At 41.4% G+C, this 24,163-nt stretch overlaps 1 protein-coding gene across 12 annotated transcripts in view; it reads right to left on the reverse strand.

Annotated features, from left to right (window-relative positions):
- Positions 1-24,163, reverse strand: part of fbrsl1 (fibrosin-like 1) — a 302,213-nt gene that overhangs the window by 179,656 nt on the left and 98,394 nt on the right. For all 12 annotated transcript variants that reach the window (XM_019885190.1, XM_019885189.1, XM_019885188.1 and 9 more), the window contains exon 3: positions 2,270-2,371. In XM_019885190.1, coding sequence (XP_019740749.1) covers positions 2,270-2,371 — 102 coding nt within the window. The remainder of the gene's footprint in view (positions 1-2,269; positions 2,372-24,163) is intronic.

The raw sequence follows: 24,163 nt of genomic DNA on the forward strand, positions 1-24,163 counted from the left end.
GTGGGGGGGCATGTGTGCGCGTGTGTGTGTGTGTGTGTGTGTGTGTGTGTGTGTGTGTGTGTGTGTGTGTGTGTGTGTGTGTGTGTATGTCTGTGTGTGTGCGTGAGTGCGTGAGTGAGAATGCATCGGTGTTAGTTGATAGAAAGAGAGCGCACGGATGCTAGCGGCATGGAAGGGTTAACTAACAGCTCGGGAGAAGAGAAATGTTGCTAAATCCGCCCCCTAATCCTCTCCACATTTCCAGGCCCCCCTCCTCCACCAAGAAAAAGAAAAAGAAAAAAAACAAAAAACAACTGAATGCATAAAGAATAAAATAGTGGGAGCGACGAGTGGGTGGTGTTAACACTTTCCCATCCTATGTCATTGTTTGGATCACTGTGGAGAATTGGAAGGGTGGAGCCATCATACGTGCCAGTAAAATGAGGAGGAAGGTGATGCAAGACTGTGTCATCGGTGGAAGTTCGTCAAGTTAGGTGGCTGGGTTTATTTGTTTGAGACCCAAACAGCAGCACTGCACTCAGCAGAATAACCCCCCCACATCCCCATATTTCCCTAATCCATGTGTGGCTTAGTGCTGGGGCATAGCACCATACCGCAACCATAATTACCTAGTCAAAATAAACAGATCAAGAGCCAACCATGGCAATGAACAAAAAGCATCCCTGGCATTTTTGAGTCTGTGCTCCCAAATTGATGCATGATTGTTTTTAAAGGCGGACAGGCAACAACATCCACATCACATTTGTCTCTGTTTCTTTTGGCGGAGCGACAAGAGAAATCCATTTCAGTTGTCATCAACATGGCATCTTTAACTAGAAGCTCTTAAAGCTGGTGAGACTTTGATGTGTTTGTGTGGTGTGAGCACGTGTTATGCTAATTTGTGTTCTTGCTTTCGTTTTTTATTACAAGCAAACAAAAAATGTAAAGAAGGCAATGACACAAGGTCTTTGATGCATGGCATCGGTTAAATGGAAGACAAACTCCAACTCAGACATGGGGAGACAGACATGAGAAATACCAAGAGAGCCAGATGGTTGGACACGCATAGATGTGGATGGCATCATGACAACCGCCAACGTCTGTGCACCATCTATTTGGCAGCGTATTAGAGAGATATTCCACATCGAACACTGTCAGCAACTGCAGCATGCAATATTCGGCCTTCTCCTCCTCCACCGCCCCCACCACGATTGCTTCCACCGTCACTCATTCATGGCCCCTCCCTCTCAGAGCTCGTCATAGATCCCTGTCAGAGCTGTCAACCAACGGCGTGTTTTTATCTGACAAGCCCTGGTCTTCCTTCTGACTTTTTCATTAAGAGACATCCTATTGTACTAAACAAATGGGTGTGAGAGAGAGAGCGAGAGAAAGAGAGAGAGAGAGAGAGAGAGAGAGAGAGAGAGAGAGAGAGAGAGAGAGAGAGAGAGAGAGAAGGCAGTGAATGAGAGAAGCAGGCATTGCAATACATCGAAACAATGGCTATGAGGAAGTGAGAGATTAGGGATTTTTAATTGGGCTGGATTTTCAATCGGAGCATTGAATAGCTTAAAACAGTGTATTTAACAAGTTCATTAAACCGTTTTCCTCCCATCGATTCAACAGTGCAGGAGAGGGAAGTCTGCATTTGCTTTCTCGCTTCCTGCTTTTGACAGATAAATGAACACGCTGATTGTGTTTAGTTTGGCGGTACCGGGGTGCTGCTTGACAGGCATTTGTTGGGAGGCATTTCTACATTCATTCAAAATCCTTCTCTGGATTTAGCATAAATTCTCATTACTTTCCCAATATCTAAATTGTATTATTTCAAGCCTGACATTAAACCAATGCATGGCTTCAATTTTCCTTTCCCACCTACTCATCCTCTAAATGAACTCGCATATGAATTCTGGCACAGTTATAATTGGAACAGTTTCCTTAACTCATTCCATGCCAAGGTCAGGCCACACTTGACGAAACCCTGTTAGGTCATGTCTACAGTACATTTAACTTTGCCGCAGTTGAAATAATGTCGGATAAATTAGATGCTGTGTGACAAGCTTAATAACTCCCTGTGTACATCCAGTTTAATTACCGGTATGCTTTGTCAAACATTTTTTTTTTAGATGAGAGTTGAAAAAAAGACATGAGCTACTGGAACATTTGCCATCTGATTTCAACATTTGTTGGGTTTGTTCGCCTCCTTAGGCCTTTTCCTATAAAATGGCATTTCGTTCCCCTTTGAAACAAGAAAATGAGTAAAGCAATATGGAAAGCATCGGCAGGATCTCACCTCATTCAACTGCTCCTTGGTGTTGCTCCTGTGAGGTATGCTGAAGTCTGGCATCGTCTCATCCTTACAAAATTTGACTGGAGAGAACATTAATGGTTTGATCTGGAGGACACAAGAGCAAACCACAATTACATTCAAATGTCTTTCCTCCCCACGGCAAAGAACTCCGTAAAGAGTAGGCAGCAATGCACGGCAATGTGCGATAGCAATAATGGCTTCAAATAACTATTGATGGGCTGTCATTAAAACAACACAATTTGTTAGAATGGTGTATTTCACGTAAGTGCTATTTTTTTTCCTTACGGGTAAATGCCTTTATAAGTAGAGTTCGCATGTCCTCCTTGCGCTTGTGTATGTTTTCTCCGCATACTGTATTTATTTTAATATCCTATTGGAGGAAATATGACCTGTGGTTGAGACCAAGCTTTTTCACACTGGGCAGCACAAATATCTCAGTTTTAAGATTTTATCACACCCTGTACAGAATCAAGATGCAATGTCTCAGATAGAGCAAACCAACTCCACAACATAACCAAGCCTTTATATTCTAGACATTTTCCCTGAAACTGTGTGGCTCGTTACGATACGTTTGGTAGATTTTGGTAAAAAATTTGAAGTTAGTTCAGTGACCATGGTGGGATTGATTTCTTTAAGAGAAGCCAAACAACAATGTTGCAAGTACTGTGAGTCACATCCTACCTTTGCTGACACCACAGCAAAAACCTTTGGTATAAAATCTTCCTTTATAGCTTGTAAGGAGAAATGGAAATGGAAGTGTTTAGCAACCCAGATGATGGTAATCCAAATACTATCTTGGATGGCTTGTTTTATTACAGATTATTCAGACCCGCAGCTGGCGGGCATCCAAATTTCCAGCCAGATGGAAGGTTGGCAAGCTATGCACAGAAGTGTCTGGGCCACTCCAGCACAGGCCAATCACAGTGCCCGCGCTACCTCCCCACCTTGGAGTTAAAGTGGCATTGGCTGCGGGGTGTATTCCATTCAACCAGCTATTTACAAGTAGCACCTCCCCTGGTGACATGCTTGGTCTCCTGATCTCCACTGTAATTTAAGCAGATCACTGCTACAATTAACCTTTCCCAGTAAATATCAATTATGGCCCCCGGCTGGGCAAGAATTAAAAGGGTCATCAGCTAATCTGACAGGTCCTGAACACTACCACCTGACAGGTGGGGGAAGGAGGCTCAGAGAGAGTGTTTGTCTACCCTTGTGCCCACCAGCTCACATGCCAAGTAGACGTGATTCCCTTTTAATTACACTGCTGCTGCTGGGCAAGCCTGACGATTGGCCATCGGGTGTGAACAGCCCTCTGCGATCAGGAATGACATGATGAGTTTAAAGTAAGAATGGCAGAGAAAAGGAAAAAGTCAAGGCAAAATCAATCTATTTCATACTGGCTATCGAAGCCAGAATTTCCCCATCTCACTGTCGCTGTGTGTCAGGAACTGATGCAGGATGTGTGGTTTTCCAGCTTCATAGCGTCAGAGGTGTAAGAGAGGCACAACTCTCAATGAAGCAGTGTGAAGTTTAACACCCGTGACACACTGTCCATGGCATCCTTATGTTGAAAGCAATTGTTGCTGTCGCTCAAATGTCGCCGCACCCGCATATTGTCATGAAGTCAAGCTGTTCGAAGGTGTGATCATGCAATGTGAACTGCAGTTTCCTGCTTCAGCAAGTTCTGTCTCAAGGGAACAGGCAAATTTAGCAAGACGCTTGTGTTACACTTCCCATTTTACCGGGAATGCAGTGTGAAAGTGGCAAAAGAGAAACGTGGCATTTAGGTCGAATCAAATTGGAATTTTGAGTCTCATCCTTGCTCTCTCTCAGCCTCAACACTCCTCGAAACTAAAAACGTATTTGGTAGTTTTGAGTTCCCTTTGTCAGACAACCAGCAAAGACAAGGCAGAGATAGATGGCTCTATTTTCATATGTGGCACATACGAATTGCTTGCGTATCTTGATTTTTCCGTGGACCTAAGACTCCCTGCAGCTGCACGGGAATATGTCAGATCAAGATTGACATGACGGCATAGCGAAGATGTGTTTCTTGATATGTACACGTGCATCTGACAATTTGGTGGCAGAAAATCTTGCATATTAGATGCCTCTTGGGGCAGTATCGAAGTCACTAGGCAGTAGTCGCCAGCTCATTCTGCATTTCGGGACCTATTCTCCAGTGTGAAGAAAGGTCAGAAAAGCTATGCTGGTTGCTGCCGTGCACTTTTTTTGGCTGCTCAGATTCTCCTGTCGACTTAAGTGCGTTCGTTGGTCTGCCCTGTTCTTCCATGCAGAAAATGCGGGTAGTGTAGATGCCTGTTCCCTGTTTTAAGAGGTGTTTAATAGGCCCTGAAATGTCCCAAATGGATTACTGTGATAGGTAAGCTTCTTGTAAAATAGTCTTGTCTTGCATTGGCATTTTGCCAGTTTATTGGTAACAACTATTTTTGAAGCTGGTGCATTTTAAGTAGAAGTCAGCATCTGTGATGTTCTGGAGTGTTAGTGCCCATGGCATGGAAAAAGGCACCTGTCATGCTGAGAGGTACGCATCGTTTTTTTAGGGACATCCCTGCATATTTTAGCAAGACAATGCCAAAACACATTCCGTGTGTCACAACAGTGTAGCTTCGTAGTAAGAGAGTGAAAGTACTCTATCTATCTATCTACATCTGTCTCCCGCTGAAAATGTGTGGCGCATTATGACGTGCAAAATATGACAACTGAAATGCCGGGTAGCTGAACAACTGAAGTTGTACATCAAGCAAGAATGGGAAAGAATTCCAACAACAAAGCTTCAACAATTATTGTCCTCAGTTCCCAAACCCTAATTAAGTCAAAGGAAAGTTGACATTATACCATTGTCGCAGCTTTTTTGGAACATGATGCGCACATCAAATTCAGAATGCGTCAATATTGCCCAATATCAGAGCTTCATTGAAATTGTATCATCATTAAAATGTAGAAGCAAAACATCCTCATTTTGTGGAGTCACACTTTGTGCATTGGTTCTGAATCGAACCCTATTTGCCCAACAGTGTTATGCGTTTTATTGCTGAGTAACATTTTGAGGCTGTGTTGACGCCAAGATAATTAGTTTATTTATTTGGACTTTAAACTATGGACAGAAAAAAAAAAACAAGCTAAGTGAGAACCTGTGTTTTACATGAATAATGTACAAGAAATTAGTTCCATTAGTCTCGCTATTGAACATGACTCCAGTCTTTCTCTGGAGGCCGCTGCTCTGTGCTCTTTAATTATCTTCAAAGGCCCTCCAGCATCTTAATCCCCTCCACCACCCCCCTGGTTGAGTGGTGCTGACTTTGTCTGCTCATTTATACTTTAACCCTGGGTGAAGTCACAATCCCCCCCTGATTAGAAAGGTCTTGTCAAGGCAGTGACAGAGACACTGGAGGCCCACGTCAGTTCACGTTAGGCTTGGCAAACGTTCCGTTCCTTTTCACTGTGTCTTGGCACTGCAAATGACTCTGAAGCCTTTCAAGTAGGCTGGAGGCTGCTGGGGGTTGCTTTGTTATCCCACCTCTTTCCTCATGCCACCTCATTCACCTTGCAGGAGGTTTGAGGGGACACTGGAAGACCCCACAGTCTTCCCGAATCTGCCTCTCCTGGGATTGAAGAAGCTGTTACGACAACCTTGCTTTTCCTACCGCTTTCCTCGCCTCTTGCTCTCGAGCGTCTCTCCCTCGTCAGCCATCACCTGTCAGCAGTTGTAAGGGAGATTGTGCTTCACCCTTGTGTCCGTGTCAGTCTTTATTACCCTGAAATCCTGGACTCCCCCTCCCCACCCGCATGAGAAACTCTTGCATGCGCTCGTCAGGTGTTTGGGCTTCGAATGCAGAGGCGTTATAGATTCAGGGGCACGTAAGAATAGGGGGATGGGCTGAGAACAGATATGGATACTTCCTCTAATTTGTTCTGAAAAGTGTCCTGTGCAAAGGACCCTCACCCCCATTAACCCAGTGACAGCCTGCTACCGCTACTCAGGGAGGCGTCCGATTTGTGTGTGCGAAGGGTCCCGGCGGTGTGGCTGGCTGAGGCACCGCAATGCTGGGCTCAATCTATTGGCTCATTATCCCCCCCGCCTAGGCCGGGGTGCAGACAAGTGCACTTTAGGGCCACAGGCCAAATTGATTCATCTGCCTTCATTTTCTTCAGGCTCAGAAGTGGCAGCTGCTCAGAGGCAGGGGGAAGGAGTTATGGCGGGAGACAGACGGGAGTGTGGGAAGGAGAGAGTCAGAAACAGAGTGAAATGAAGGAGGAGGGGCATCAAGAGAAGGCGGCATCGCTGGCTTTGTTCCTCATCCATGTCTCATTTCACTCCCCGCCTCGACCCCCCTCCTCTTTCTACTTTACAGCACCACTAACACCTCCATCGCTTGAAATCGCTGTCAAGGCGGGCACTTGCTCCCACCACAAGTCCCAAGTTGGAAATTAGCCCAAGGACAAGCTAGTGGATTTACTACAGGGAGAGCAAATGGATTTTTGCTTTTATTTTGACGAGTCCCAGTGCATCCATTATGCCTTTTAACCATGCATTATTCATAGAGCGCGCCTGATAATAAATGTCCACATAAAAAATGGTACACATATTATACAATGCCTAAAATGCTCCTATTACTCTCTTCCCTAGTCTGCCCAGAGCTACAATGCATTTGAAAGATGAATCACAAATATGAGACATGAGAAACCGTAGGAAGTTGACGTTGCTATCAAGCAACAACACCTGAACGCGAAGACATTAAAGTGAGTACAATTGAGGTTCACAACTGAGATGGTAGTGGATTAGGCCAGTCAAATAATGCACATTAAAAGACTAACCGGGGCGGCGGGTGACCATTACTGTAACAAATCAGTCAACCTGTAAAATGAAACCACCTCCCCGAGTGTGAGTCCCAGCCAGCAATGACCCCATGAGAGTCTGAATTCCTGTGGGATGCCATTTAGAACAGACGAACTACAGCAAAGGAGCATTCCCAGTGGACCCCGGGTCTCTCTATCAACCACACCATATGTCTCCTGTAACGGAGCAAGACAAGTAAGGGGAGCAAGACAAGTAAGTGCTGTTACTAATTATGAATTCAACGCATGCGCGCACACAAATCAGCCTAACATGCATGTTTTTTGAATCATGCTCGACACATGAGGCACAGGACCGAACTGCACACAATGAATTCAAATGACGAAGTATTGGTGTTGCTTTCGATATGTGTTGCTCTTTTTCTTTTTTTTTTTTGTTACAAACAATACAACATTGATCCATTGAGCTTGCACGTTTCTCTACATTTGTTGATGCACGCTGCATCATCAGTGAGTTTTGCAAAGCAGATACAGGTATCCTCAGAAATGCGGACACTATTTGACTCAAAATTGTGTTTGGGTCATAGTTGGAAATCTGTTAAATATTTCATGTGACTGTATAGACCACTGAAAACACATTTGAGCAAAATGGTCAACAACATTATAGGTAACCACATTTTCAAGATAATTGGACAGTCTAAATACATGCAAATTATCAATAACATATGCAATAATAAATCAATATGTGTAATTCAAGACCTGTGTATTCAATTGAAGCACAGTACTGTATTTGATTAGACCTTATGAATGCATGAAACAATGAATCACGCAATAAGAGAATAAATGTATTAATATATATGTTTTTTGTTATATTGTTAGCTAACGTTTGGATCGGATGAATTGTCCTATGTTGTGGAACATAAATTAATTTTGAAAACAGCCTGTTTTGTTTGCTGATACAGCTTGGTTCAGCTGGTGGTCCACACGACCTAAAATTGGAGGATCGTATTTCCAAGTACTCTCAAAGACCTGTTGAAGTATCTGTCAGCACTACGAGTTCCTCTCGATGATGCATCATCGGTTGGTTGATGGGGTGATGGTGTTTAGAATGATTTGAGTCTCTTGAACTCAGAAAACTGTTTCACAAACATTTAACATGAACTGCTGTTCAGCGTTGATAATGATAGATCCAGCACTATACGAGATTGGCAAATTGTAATTAAATTATTGATAAAATGTTTATAATGTTTCTAAATGAAGGTCCAAGTGCAGAAACCACACAGTGAATAACCGTTTTATGATAAACGTGTTCATCATTTATGACTCAAATCCTTAAGACGCAAACAGACATCGATAAGGACCAAGCCCTTATCAGTTCATAAGTGTATTACAGGTCATCTCCTCAGACCAGGGTAGGGAATTCCGGTTCCTCGACAGCCACATCCTGCCTCTTTTTGATCTCTCCCTACTCCAACACACCCGATTCAATTGATGATGATTGTTTCAGGCTTCTACAGAGCTAGCTGATGAGCTGCTCGTTTGAATTAGGTGTGTTGAAGTAGAGAGAGAGATCAAAAACTGGCAGGATATGGCTCTTGAGGAACCTACCCCTGGCTTAGACAGACACTGAAATCATACACTGTGCAATAATAATTGTTTTGACTTTCAAAATTTGATTGGATTTGAGACAATTCTTCTTCCTAAAACATCCATCCATCCATTTTCTGATCCGCTTTATATTCACCAGGGTCGCGGGGGGTGCTGGAGCCTATCCCAGTTGTCTTCCGGCAGGAGGCGGGGGACACCCTGAACTGGTTGGCAGCCAATCGCAGGGCACACAGAGACAAACAACCGCACTCCCACTCACACCTACGGACAATTTAGAGTGTTCAATCAGCTTGCCGTGCACGTTTTTGAGATGTGGGAGGAAACCAAAGTACCCGGAGAAAACCCATGCAGGCATGGGGAGAACATGCAAATTCCCTCTGCACTGTGAAGTCGACGCGCTAAGCACTCGATCACCGAGCCGCCCCCTTCCTAAAACAGCGAATACATAATCCAGTCAAGTTCTCCGCTCATAAAAGCTATCATAAAGGTTCTAAATACCTAAAATTATGTTTCCATTTGACTCTAGATACTCCGCGAAAAGAATGTGGTCAGATCAAAAGAAACCGTACAAGCACAATTCGAAGCTGGCCAGATTTTACATTTGCATCAGAACACAAAAGGCAGGCTCTGAATCTGATCTTGTTGAAAGCTGGTTTACCGTTACGGCTTCTCACCCTGTATACACATTGCAATATACAAGCGATCTCATATCGGGTCATTTTCAACGCTTATCATGTACGGGGGTCACGGAGGCACATAGCGAACTGTGCCAGAGAAATGAAAAGAAGAAATCATCCTATTGAATGTGTCTTCAACGTGTGGCTCATAAATCAATTCTGGCTAATATATCAAGTAGTGTAGACAACATTAACTTTGTGGAACCATTTAACACTGTTGCTCCTGATGTTTAGGCCAGCACCTCAACTGTTGAGAACGTCCAGTGTCATTCTGGAAGAAGAGCACCACACTCGTGAAGTCCGTAGAGCATTTCTCCACTACCGACACTCAAGCTCTCGCAAATTTCACGATTTTAACACTAAAACATGGTCTTATTAACAGCCAGTATAAAATGTATTTTTTGGGCGGGGAGTGAAATATTCACACTCGTGGCTGCTATTGCACTTTCACCTGACAACTTTTTCACCTTCACACATTTTTAATATCCTCAACTGTAATCTGGAATAATTATCGTCTGAGAATGATAAACGTGGCAAAAAAGGTCCCCTCTAACAAGTCCCCGAACACAGCCTCACACATACACATTTAGAAGCTTGCAATCATTCATCCAAACACCATTAAACACTGAAAATGAGTTTGTGGCGGAAAGGAAATGAGCAAGGGCCAGATGAAGAACTGTCTGAAACTTCTAATCAGGATAACGTTTATATACTGTCTGAGTTAGTGCTCTATTTTCGACCAAAGAACAACAGAACAAAATTGAAAAAAAAAAATGTACGGTATGTAATTGGGTAACTTTATTTGGTTCTGTTATTTTTGTTCTCGTATTACCGGTATGATTTTTTATTTTTTTGCCCTGGGACAACATGTATTTTGAAGTGAGCTCTCATTGTATGTAATATCGGATGTGTTAATAATCCTCTAAACTTTTCCACTACACAAACACCGGTTATGCCTGCTCCAAAAGTGACAAAATACTTGGAACAAAATGAGCCATGACTACTTTTTTCAATGTTGGGATCACATTTCCCATGATTCCCCACTACAATATCCACTTTGACAGGATATTACCCTCCTCGACTTTGTAGTGGTTGCTTCATAGAGCACAAAATCGGACTGAATTGCGCCGGTAAACTGGGCATGAACATCACAACAAGGAAAATGAGAGTGTTCCATTTCTCATTTGCAAGTTTGTTTTGTTTTGGCAATCTCAGCCAACTGAGAAAAAAAAAACAGTTTGGGAACTATCATTAGCTCTTAATGACCTCAGCCAGGTCTACCAGGTTTGGTGTATTCGGTCCGAGGCTATCCTGGCTGACCCCAGTACCCTCTTTTTATCAAGTTTCGGCTACTGCCACCAGGAAGGAGGTTGACCTTTTCTCAGGAGGCCAAATCTCAGAGAAATCTGCCAGTGTTGGTACAACCAGCTGTTCAGCATTGAAATCAGATGGGAGATTGCACTCCATCTATCAATGTTTTATTTTATATATTTTTCATATGTGTTTGATTATGTCACAGCAATGCAAACCAAATTGCCACCTGGAGACAATCAAGAATTTCTAATCTAATGTAATCTAACCTAATCTAATGTTTATATTGTAGATTTTATCATTTGCTGATTGGTTATACCAAGATTAGTTTGTTACAGATTGAGACTAATTGGAGCGTACAGGGTAATTCAAGAGTCGTCATTTCAACTACAACAACAAAAAAACAAAAGCAACAAAAAACTATTACCAACAAAAAACCCAACAACAAAAAACAGAGGAACACAAAGCACTAACAAACAGGTGTTAAAATACTAAAAAAAAACAAACAAAAAAAAAACAACTATGACGCAAGGCAAACACAAACCAAAGCGTCACAACAAATAAAACGAAGACTACCGAAACATGTATGGGATTTACGGGTATGGCAAGTGGGAGCAAGGAGGCTCACCAGGAAGATGCCAAAAGTCTCATAAAAGACCTCCCGCTCCCTCCCCCAAAAACAAAGTAAATCCTACAAAGTGAAGGGCAAGGATCCAACATTTTCCAAGCAAGCATGCACAATCGCTCCCAGGTGTGGGCCTCCTTGCTCAGTGCGTTCCCTGAGGGAAACAAGAAAAACACGAGAGCCAGCTGACAATAACATAACAGAGTAGTCCCAATCCTATCACATGTTCGCAGGTTGGGGACGACCACATACCATTCAGATGATTGGTATCATGTAAAAAAGATCTGATTTTTTTTTGTCCTAATTTTTAAAGGCCATACAGTGACAAAATTATGCTTAGGTATTAATCTATTGCAAAATGGAAGAGCAACAGCAATTGAGTCCATGAAAATGCCCAGCATTAAATAAATATGCAATTTACAGTATGAAGAACAGTTATACAGCACCTACAGTATTTGATCATGCATGAAGCAAAAACAGGAGCTCACACATCACTTAGCATCCCAATGTTGTCATTATTTTGATGTATGGGGTCTTGTGTTACCTCCAGTCCTACACGAATGTAGCGTCCGAGACAGAGCGTCACCAAAGAGCCATACTAATCCATTTAGTACCCCATACTCTTGGATCCCCCCCTTCACAGGACTCTCCGAGGGACACACTTGAACACTTTCTCAAATTCCACATAGCATATATAGCAGGGTTGTCAAACTAATTTCATGTTGTGGGCCACATACGGCCTCAGTAGATGTCAAGTGGGCCGGACCATTAAAATTACACCATACTCTGCTGTAAAAAAACAAAATATGTCTTTCCTTTGTTTTGGTCTAAAGAAGCACAAGAACATTAGGAAATTTAATGAACATGTCTTTTACAAAACATTTAATGTAGCACCTTAGATTTCCTTAGACAAATGTGCAATTTACTTTTATCACTCACATATAGGCATTCCAACTGATCCCACTGATTGTACAAACTTTAACAAGTAATTGGTATTGAAAAATACAGTAATGCACTTTAAGATTAAACAAGATTTATAAAGAAAGGATTTTTTAAGCCATTTACATATGTGCATATAAAATCTAAATTTAATCCCTGCCTACAGCTTTACAAACTAAGGACAGCGCTATTAAATGTTTAAAGAATAAAGTATTCACATGTCCTTGATACCGTCTGCTGTGTTGGGTCTGTCTCAGTGACTTTTATGCATTTTTTTCACTTTTAAATTATCCTGAGGGCCTGATAGTACCTCCTTGGGGGCCGGTTCCGGCCCGTGGGCCGTAAGTTTGACATCCCCGATACATGGTCCAGTTGAGTGGACTCCCATGTACCCTTCAGGACTCTGTTGAGGCTGTAAAGGTGGTCCACTGTTCCCCAGCAGGACATGGTCCACGAAGCTGATACACATAAAAAAGGTATGATGGTGTAATACTTTTATTCTAATCATTCCTACTCATAAGCCTCATGAAGCCCTATTTTCATAACCAGCTCAAATCTAGCACAGAGTGTGGTCTACCTGTGCACATGGTTGGAGTTAACTTTCATTTGATATTTTAAAGAAAAAAAAAAGGATGGGAAGTATCGTTAGATTTTAATGATCTCAGCCATTTCTACCAGGTTTGGTGCATTCGAAGATCCAATGCCATCCTGGCAGACCCCTAGCACCCTCTTTTCACAGTTTTAGCGACTGCCACTAGGAAGGAGGTTGGCCTTTTCTGAGAAATCTGCGATTGTTCGTACCACCAGCTGTTCCATGCCGATTGTGTCCATGTGTGACACAATCTGTCTGCCTGCATCTTGACCGAGTCCAGAAAAATCTCTTTACACCACCAGCACCACCCTTCTCACACACAAATCTGTCTACACAACTTAGACTAGCTTTCAGCTCTTCTTAGGTTTCGTTTATTTTCTGCCACCAAATTGTCAGGTGCTTCTGGGGCATGTAAAAGAAAGAGTGCGCTCTGCCAGATTCCCAAACGCACGAGAGAAGGCTTGTACCAGTGCAAAAAGCAAGATGCACCATTTTTTTATACCGAGCGCACATGCACTACTTACGAAAATAGAGGACCCGATGTCTGAATAAAAACACATTCCATGACCACATGACATTAGTTTTACATGATATCTTCTTTGCTAATTGCAGAAAAAAAGCTTTACATCTCCTGTATATTGAAATGCTGTTTAAAATGATCAAGAATCGGTGTACATCTTGGATTGTATAATCCCATACTTGGACCAGCCTAAAAGGTGTCCAATTGGTCCCACAAGATGTAATGCTGCATGCATGGGCTAATGTCTTAGACTTAGTGAAGACATTATGCATGTCTGGGAGAGTAGACAGATGGAGGGATTTTTTTTTTTTCATTTTAAGGAATAGTGATGGTCTCTCAGAATGTGGAAAGCAGTCAGAAAGTGACAGAGGGAGACCGGGAGAAGACAGCCAGAGTGCTTTGGGCTTTTGAACAGGAGGCAGATGCAACACGTGTAATGAATCAGCTTCGGCTCGACGTGCCTTCCGTCTGATGTCTGAGCACTCGTCCTGCCCTTGGAAAACGTCTCAGAATTTATCGTATGCCTGCACAGCACGTACTGCCAATGGATTTTGGAAAAAGTGATGTGTTGAAGGAAAGAAGGAATGTGAAAGAAGAGAGAGGAGTGTGTGTGTGTGTGTGTGTGTGTGTGTGTGTGTGTGTGTGCGTGCGTGTGTGTGTGTGTGTGCAACATTTATTTGTTGGAGCTGGAATAATTCAACATATATTGATGGACAATTTGAAAAGCACCCAAGAATAATTACATAAAAGGGCCACCATTCAAAGTAGCTCACAGTAAGACATGTGGCTTGATTTTAAAAAAGATCCCTAAAAAAAATGGAATACTGCTTTTGAATTGAATTCGAACAGCAGACACTGAGAATTGCATTTGCATTTAAGAAATTGATTTGCAAAATGCATGTTGAATATACAGTACAACTGTGGCATTTCATTCATTCATTCGTTCAATTGTGGCCATTTGTGCGGAGCAGTAAATAAATTGAATCTTAAAGCAGCTAAGGCAAACAGTCGACATGTTTGTAATTCTGTTGCAACTACGATCAAAAGAACACATTGATATCTGCTATGGAACATCCTCGGCACAGGATTCTGCTCAATACATTGCTCGCTTAATCCATCGCATTAAAAATAATTATGGAAAAAAAGCCCATATGTATCTTTCAATCATTAATTTTCTCCATGCAGGAAACTGTCGTACTCTAATCCCTTGAAGAACGAGACAGCTATAATTTTGAAAATAGTATCTTCTTCTTTCTCTAGCATGGATTAGATAAGAGTTGGTAAAGATTAGGGGTGGAATTATCTGGTAGCAAGATTCTGGGGAGGAGAAGAGAACCTTTTTCTGGAGGTATTCATGTGCCTCTCAACTGTCACTTCCGTCACTCCCCTCGTTGGACCAGAGGTGACAGGTTGGAGGAGGGGATTGAGAGGAAGAAGTGGAAGGAAGCAGATATGATGAGACAAACCTTAAGTTTTATATGGAAATCAGGTCTTGTATTGAGAAAAAAAAGATGAAAAGCTGATAGAATCTGCCGTTGACGTGACAGCTTCCTGTCGAGAGAATGCACATATGCTACCTGTTTAATGACATGGCTGCATTTGCACTGACTACGATTTGAGCCTCATGATCCGTTTAACTCTTTTTGTAATTAATGAATTCATAATGTGAAATTACTGTATATGAAAGATGTCTGTTAGAATGTCCAATCTTGAAACAGGAGCGTGCACTTGTGAGAAAACCGTGGTGCTCGCTGCGTTAAGATGGATCACAGAGGGAAATCAGAGGGCATCCAAAGTGACAAGCAAATATTGAAAAGGATAGGAAAAAACATATTTCATAAATGTGTGTAAATAGGACACCGGTACCGAAAGAAAAGCAACTTTACAACATGCAGCGATCACATGACTTACCTCAATAACTCATTCTAAAATCATGTCTTTGTTTGGCATTTTTTTTTCTTATTGCATTTGCTTTTATCTTTCAGCTTTCCTCAAGATTTTAAGTCATACACCTCACCAAAAAAACCACATGGGATCCAGTTTATGGCTTTGGACAACCTTTTACAATAACGCTCACCCACTTTCAGTACCTTAAATGTTGCTGCCCACATGAGGTCCGACGTGAAGGCACTGAGGAAAATGAAGATGACACTCATTCACCACAAGCTGTCTCAGTGGTATATTCTTCTTCTTTTTTTTTTTTTGTAAGCTGTAACCCTTCCTTGAAGCAGTGAACGCTCAGGATCAATGTGTGCTGACACAGTGCCAGAACCAATGCCCGAGAAAACACATTGAGTCGCCTTGGTCTCTTTATGTGCGGAGACCAGACTACAAAGTAAACTGAACAGACCCATGATGCACTTTTAATGCACCGCTTGATGGCAGTTTGCTTTTGTAACAATGAAACCATATTTATATAAAGTGACAGATTTAAATATGTGAAAAAAACCTGAAGCATGGGAGTTACTGACATGAGTAGGGAAAATTCACATTGCAGACATCACAATTCGTATTATTTCCTGTAATCTCTGACACCCTCTGGAGAAAAAAAAGTCAGTATTTACATTTGAACAAACAACTACATTTTAGCCCCAATGCAAATTCAAACAGCATAAAGCACTCCTTCTATGGATAAGCCATGCAAATCGAGTTTCCTGCAGCAAGGTAACGATTTCCACGGATGGGATTACGTAGAAGATGCACCTGAAAGCCTGCTGCATCACATACAGATGGCAAATGCGGTTGTCAGCCCACAACGCAAAGGGAAGGACAAAGAAGGGCTGGATGACAACGGAAATAATTATAATCACGATTGTTTTATTTGAGATTTGAAAAATAATGAATAATTATTCATTATTATTCCTTGACCTCAAACCTTTGTATTTATTCAACTAGTAAAACTCCAAAATCTCAAAAACTACCATCATAGCCTCATGTCCTTTTAGCCCTGCACGTTGAAAACTTTATTCTTCAACTTTCGATTCTTTTTGTCAAGTTCAAAATAACTTTGTTAATTTCAATGCGAAGTATTGTCCTGAACGCCCCGCCTTTCCTGAGCAGATCACATTACAGCAGTCCCAGATTGATAACTGTCGAGAACTCCTTTGAATGATTCACATACCAATCTGGATCTTTCCAGGTTAGGATCCCTTATCTCTTTTTCATATTTATTTCAGCTATGTAATTGTTCACCTGTATTTTCACAAGCCTTGGTTGGGACTTACAGGCCAAACCTGGGACCTCAGGCATCAGATTTTGTGCCACGTTATGTAAAAAAATGTCTTGTTATCATAAAAATAAGTAATTGGATCTTTGTATCCTTGAATTTTGAGGGAACTAAAATTTCTTGAATTCTTGAAAACTCAACTTAAAATTGAACTTGAAAGAACAACAATAAAATACATTAATAAAGTAAAGTAATAATCTATATAATAGCAATAAAAAAATCTAAACAAACACACATGATAGATGGGTGGAATTACTAGCTGTTCCTGCAGTACATGCATTCATTTCTTAGGGGCAGTGTGGTGCCGTGCATGCAAGGAGTACACATTGACAATGAGATAAGAAGAATGTTGCGATTGAACTCTATTAATATTTCATTTGTGGAAGAAATTGTGCCTCTGAGTGTTGTCATGTCACTTGTGTGTATGCGTTTCTACAGTTTGTATGCGAATATCCCTTATTTGAGGGAACATCACTCCTGAAGTCGATGCTAATTTCCTGTTCGCATTTGAATGGGATTTTAACTTGAACTTCACCACTGGCTGGACATTTTAAAAATGAAACGTGTATGGTATTTAAATATACAATGAGTGTAATTATTTTTGCTGTGTGTTTAGTTTTATAGTCAACTTCAACTGGTGTGTCATTAAACAGCTTAAATTCTGCTTGTACAGCAGAATCACATATGCAACACAGTGCATGGTGCATTCAGGTTACTTTTACAATGTCAGGAACTTGCACACAAACCACACCGGTTTGCACATTGATCATTTTTCTTCAATGATAACGATTTAAAGATCAAGAGAAGCCAAAATCAAAATCATAATTACATTTTGATTAATCGTCCAGCCCTAGAACAAGTTTGAGTTTGTCGGATGGAAGCTAATTTGGTGTATAGATTTTGACATGGCAATTGAAGTTACAAAACCTTTTCCTATTTTATACTAAAAAATGAATTGCTATCCATGAGATGCGGAATGATGCGTTTGATTCACTGCCTAAAATGTCTGTGCATGCTTCATATTGAGAAGGAAGGGGAGACTTGAACAACCTTTGCAGGATGAGAAATCATGAGCTATATGGCCTCTAAAGGTATGGCTCCGGCAGGGTAATTGTGGCACATTCTTGACCTTGGCTGCTTTAAAACACTGTCCACTCTTACTTCCTCTACTCTTTTCTATCTCTTCCCCCCCTACTGACACTGATGAGGAGTTGGGAGCTGCTCTCCGCTCTAATGATGTCAGCCCCCAAGAGGGAGTGCCTGTCTGCTGAATCTCAACAACGAGCCGACAAAGCTTGGCCCTGACGCTGAAGCTGAAGAGAGAGCCCAAAGGATTGAGCGGGAAGCTTTGACCATGAGAGAACAACAACCCCGAAAAATAATTTTTAAAAAATCTAGTGTTACCTGCACCCACATGAAGGCCACAAAACTTTTTTTCAGCTTTCAACTATTGTGTGTCCACTCACCTGTGCTGTCATTTGAGCTCTGCACTGCACACTTAGACCATGGTCCTGATTGAATAAACCTTGTGGAAAATGTGGTAAAGTGGTAAGTAGGGGTACTCCGATTGATCGACCGCTGCCGATTGTGATCGGTCACCAATTGGGATTGGCCACCGATTGTGATCAGCTGATTATCGTGAAAAAGTATGTGATTGCTGATCAAAGCCTTTTATGGCCGATCGATCACCCTAAGGGGCCAATTGTTACTAACCAATAGGTACTTTATCCATGTACAGCAGTTGCAAATGACTCAACTGACTCCAAAGTAAAGTGCATGACAAATAAAGGTGTCATATTTTATGGCAGCGAACAGATACATTTTGCTCCTTTTAATTTCTGAAAATAGACCATGTACCGTATTTGCCGCACTATAGGGCCCACGATAAAGTCTTCAATTTTCTTAAAAGCTCACCGAGCGCCTTAAAATCCGGTGCGTCTTTTGTATGGTCATTACGGTATTACTCCAAGATGGCTCCTTCCTGGAGACATGCTTCCAATCTTATAACTTGCTGTTGGTTCAGTGAACTGTGTCGCTGCTTTATTAAATAAGTTTGTGTTGCAGCTCCGAAAAAAGGAGAGCTGTGGTGTTAATTTTTTAAAACAGTCTCAACAAATACAGGTACGTCTATGTCTGTCTCCGTGCCTTCTTCCGTTTGACTCGAGAGGCGTTCAAGACCGCCTCCGAAAAACGTAAACTAACGATTACTTCAATGAAACTACATAAATTTAAAATAATACATCAAAACTAAAAAGCAAGCGAGGATATCACAAAATAAATTCTATAGTCCCCCCCAGAATTTATATTGTGATTTCATCATTTGTGAACACACAACAAAGGAATAAATAACTACGACTGACATCTTGTTGTGTTATTTTGACTTCAAGATGGCGCCGCGAGAGTGGCTGCCTTTCCAGCAGCTCCTATTTATTTTGTTCTTCTACTTCTTCCTCTCATAACTTTGCTGCTGTGAAGTGGGAATTTCTCCATTGTGAGACTATTAAAGATTTTCTTATCTTATCTTATCTGATCGTACTGTTGGAGCTACGATAAAGGAAATGCCAATGCGTTTCTCGGAGGCGGTCATGAACGCCTCTCGAGTTGACCGTAAGAAAAGAAGGGAAGGAGACGGACAAAGACGCACCTGTATTTGTTGAAAAAAGGAGAGCTGTGGTTGTGGTTTTATTTTTTTTTTAAACGCAGATTTTATCAATGGTTTCCACAGTCTCAGCAAATACAGGTACTGTACGTCTTTGTCCGTCTCCGTGCCTTCTTCTGTTCCACTCGAGAGGCGTTCATGGCCGCCTCCGAAAAACGTAAATTAATTCTTACTTCAATGAAACCACGAAGAAAATCAAGCGAGGGAATCACAAAATAAATTCTGTAGGGGGATATACAATTTATTTTGTGATTTCCTCGCTTGATTTTCTGTTTTGATGCCTTATTTTATTTTCGTAGTTTCATATAAGTACAGTAATAGTTAATATCCATTTTTCAGAGGCGGTCATGAACGCCTCTCAAGGTGAACGGACGGCAGATTCCAAAAAATTTGTTCACGCCTTTTCTACTTCACTGATAAATATATTTTTACATTGCAGATTCCAAGAAATTTGTTCACACCTTTTCTACTTCACTGATAAATATATTTTTACATTGTCCATGTTTGGAAAAAAAAAAAACCTGACAGCACAAGTAGTCTAAAATGCAGCACATATACCAGACCGATCGAATTATTAGGCATTCTGCAACTTCCTGATATTTTGTTGGCGGGCTCATAAAGGGGCGAAATTCCCGGGGGCGAACGGATGTTTTTCGCGCATGTCGGGGTGCTCGCATGTGACGTAAAGCCGCACTAATTGGTCTTACTCCACTGTCGACGGTGTTTTGTACCCACAGCTTTCTGCAAACACATTTCCTCCACATTTCCTGTATGGCTTACTTGAACCAATAAATAAAAATATTTGAATGTGTTTATTTTTTCAAAAGCAGAAGAGTAAAATTTCTTAAAATGATTGAACGCTTTAAATTTGGTTTAAAACCTTGGATAAATGAAGCCACAATTTTAATGTGTGTAACGTCTTGCTTTATACACAGAAGACAAATAAACCAATAAGCTCGCTATAATGGGTTGTCATATTAAATGTTATGATCATACGCACTCCCTTATCCCCTGCTTGCTATCTTTTATCCCCTGCTAGGCTTTTTGATAGTGGATGGGCTCCACATTATCTTGACTCCAGCCCTGTTTGCATTACTGCCATACTTATCTGCATATATCAGATAAGCTTTGTAATCAGCTTTAGCTTGGGTGGCAGGCCTATGATTTACCATGTTAAACAAGAAACAGGACTTAGCATAAAATAAAATGAAAATATGTTGGATTTTCAGTTACGGACAAAAGGAGGATCACACCTTATGGAATTAGATGAATAACAATAACAACAAATACGTGTGCCTGAATATGTGTTCGTCTGTAATGCTGAGAGAATTTAAAAAGGGAGAACTAAGAGCTAGCATGCCAATAGATTGGACAATTTTGGCTTGAGTTTTAAAAAAGGAAAACAACACGCACACACACGTGCGCGCACACGCACGCTCACACTTTGCTGGTATGGTTTTGATGGTAATCCAAAAAAAGAGGCAGCCCATATGGCTTTTGCATAAATAGGAAAGGGAAACTCCCAAGGCTTCGCTTCTCACTAATATACATAAAACACATAAAACAGGGCTCAGATAAATACTAGGGTACAGTACAACCTTTTCAATGTTCAAGGTCCTTTCTTTCCTACAACTTGAACCTAAAGTGGTCCACAATAACCCAAATCAGACATTGGCAGAATATGGTGCATTTTTGTGTAGACCAATCTAAATGTGCCATGTTTAAGATAAGATAAGATAAGATATCCTTTATTTGTCCCACACTGGGGAAATTTACAGTCTACAGCAGCAAGATTGTGGGTAGAAAGAAGAAAGAAGAAAAACAAAGTGTATGCATTCACAAATTCACAAAATAAATGTTACAGTTTCAATGTACACCGTTCAATTAAGTGCAATATATTATAGATATAGAAAAGGTGGCCGTACTATTTACAATTGTTTTTCACATCACATCATTTTATTTTTTATTCAGCAGCCTGACAGCAGTCGGTAGGAACGAGCGGCGGTATCTCTCCTTCTTGCAGCGCGGGTGTAGAGTTTGGGACACTTGTAAGAAACACGCTGCAAGGGTGTAAATATGTGTATAAATCGTCTTTCAACCTTTCAGATTTGATATAGTGTTTAATTGTTATATTCACACAGCAGAAATCTATACAAACATGTGCAGCTAACACAGCTGTAAAGAATTTAAGCTGCTGAAAGGGGGCCAATGTGGTAGGATCTGGACAACAGCAGGGAGCCAGACGGATAAGGTGAGAGGTCTAGCAAGTGTCATGTTAAAAGAAATCACTACATCCCGGAAAGAGCTGGTATATTATGTCCTGCCACTTAGCGTTCATGCTGTTATTTTTGTACTATTTATTGCTTCTGGCCCTCAGGTCTTACGGAAGCTGTGTCAACAGAGTTGGTTCATGTTCAACACTTAAGTCAATTTATTGATGACGTTAAACCGTAAATCTGCTTCTTTTTTCATCTTAACACAAATGTGCAAATAAACAGGGACAGGAAATCCTTTCACATTTTTGTCCAAAATACGATACGTACAGACTAATCTGGAGTATTCTTTGTGCGCAAAACCACAAGGACATACTCCAACTGGGGCGGAACATTCAATTTCCAGTGCTCATGCGCACTGGAGCACCACTTATGCACACCCTTGTCTATACTGCTTTTCCGCATTACTTAATTGGTTTTTAATTACTATGCGCTGGAGTCACCCTTTAGCACTCCCTGACCAAAGCCTCTTTGACACACTGCACCAGGACCTGCACCACCTGTTGACATGATTACTTTCATAGTATTTAATCTTAAACCTGTCCCTGGTTCTTTCGTCTGTGCCCAACTGTTTCAAAACCACCACCATAGTGTCCATCTCGAAGAAAAACCCTGTAACCTGTCGAAATGACAACCGTCCCATTGCATTCGTCTCAGCAATGACAGAGTGTTTTGAGAAAGTAATAATGACACAAATATAGAAGCCAGTCCCGGACACACTGGTCCCCACCCAGTGAGCACATCGTCATAACCGCTCCACTGACGAGGCTGTCACTCAGTCATGCATGCAGCCATCACAGACCTCGAAAAAAATGGGCAGTTATGTTCAAATGTTGTTTAACTAGAGCTAAGCATTCAAACACAGCCATCGCCAGCAGGCTCGCTGAGAAGCTGCTTACCCGATGACTAACACCCTCCTCTCTGGATAGCTGATTTTCCTCATAGACAGACTCCCAAAAGAAAGAGTTTGCACCAAGAAATCAGGCTAAAGGACAGTGAACCCAGGGACCTTCCAAGGCTGTGTACTCGCCACCTCCTGTACAATCTCTTCATCCATGGCTGCATCTACTCCCAGGATGACATCAATATCATCAGGTTCACAGATAACATGACAGTCAATGGACTGATCACCCAGTGGAGAGGAGAACGCCGACAGGAATGAGGTGGCCAAGCTGGTGTCTTGGTGCCATGAAGATAATCTCATTTTAAATGCTGTAAGGAGTTAAAAGATTATTGTCAGCCCAAGGTGGAGGACAGAGGAGATTGCACCGCTTGTCATCGCATGGAGAGGGTGAGGAAACGTTAAAACTCCTCAGTACTCACATCAGTGATCATCTCATATGGTACCGACGTCACACAGCACATCATTAGTAAGGCCCAAGAGAGACCATAATTTTTTAGGAAACTGAGAAAATCTGGAATTCCACCCAGACTGCTCAGCAACTTTTACAGATGCACAGACAATGAATTTAATGTATTTAGAAACAAATAACTAAACTCATTTTTTCAAAGCTATCCATCCGTCCATCCATGCATCTGTTCTCCGAAGCCCTCGTCTTCACGAGCGTTGCAGGCATGCTGAAGCCTATCCCAGGTGTCTTCCGGTAGTAGGCGGGATACAACCTGAACTGGTTGCCAGCCAATCACAGGGTATTTGAAATATATTTAAATTGCTTTTTAAACTGTTCTTTTGTACATTACCTTGCCCCCTACTTTCCTTCATTACAGTCGATTTATATATTTACATTCTTTGTGCAAGTGTCACAAATAAACACTCTTAGGCTTGAATTCATTCAGCACATTTAAAGTGACTGTTATAATTTAACCAAACAATGTTTTGGTCAGTCGCAAAGCGTCAAAAAGTTCTTAGTCAATTTAATATATAGTGTGTATGTGTGTTCGGAGTCGGGTTAAGGGGGTACATTCATTTGTGTTAAATTGAATTGATTTCAATGAAGTAAATTCTTGAGCACGATAGAGAACCCTTTTGGATGGATGGACCTCCAAACGCGCATCCAGTTATTAGCACAATGTTCTGATTAAATTAATGGATGAATGGATGACTTAGTTTAGAAACAATAAAGCATTTTCTCCTTCAGAGCGTAAGGCCATTTCAAAATTAAAGTGCGGTTTACCTTTTCCACGGATTTTTAATGACATTCACAAGTTTGGGGAAAAGTCTATGTTTTATCATAGCCAATCAGCCAAGATAAATAAGATGATGGCAGTCTGCCTTCATGGTCAAAGAATCACGCCACTCTGATAAAGCTTCCTTCATTCACAATTTAGCCGCCATGAGAGTGTCATGAATCTGGATTAGAGCATCAGCGTAAACCAAAAGTGTTCAAATTCAGGTGCGTTAAAAATAAGGACATTTCTGTGAACCAGAGAAGATTTAGGATGTACAGTGTATCTCACTGTCGCATGATGTCGCCCAGAAGTGGGTGAGGATGTCATTGGATTCTCGCTTTGAAATGGCTCATATCCAGGGATGCAAGGCATCAAGGGGGACTTTCGCAAATGGAAGTATGCAGCAAGGTCGTCTCTACATTTGTCTGACAGTGGAATTGTGAAGGGTCCCTGCAAAGCAGGGCTATAGCTCTGTGACTGCCTGACAAGCTACTGCGG

The sequence above is a fragment of the Hippocampus comes genome, unplaced genomic scaffold, assembly GCF_001891065.2.
Source record: "Hippocampus comes isolate QL1 unplaced genomic scaffold, H_comes_QL1_v1.1 scaffold45, whole genome shotgun sequence".
Taxonomy (NCBI): Eukaryota; Metazoa; Chordata; class Actinopteri; order Syngnathiformes; family Syngnathidae; genus Hippocampus; species Hippocampus comes.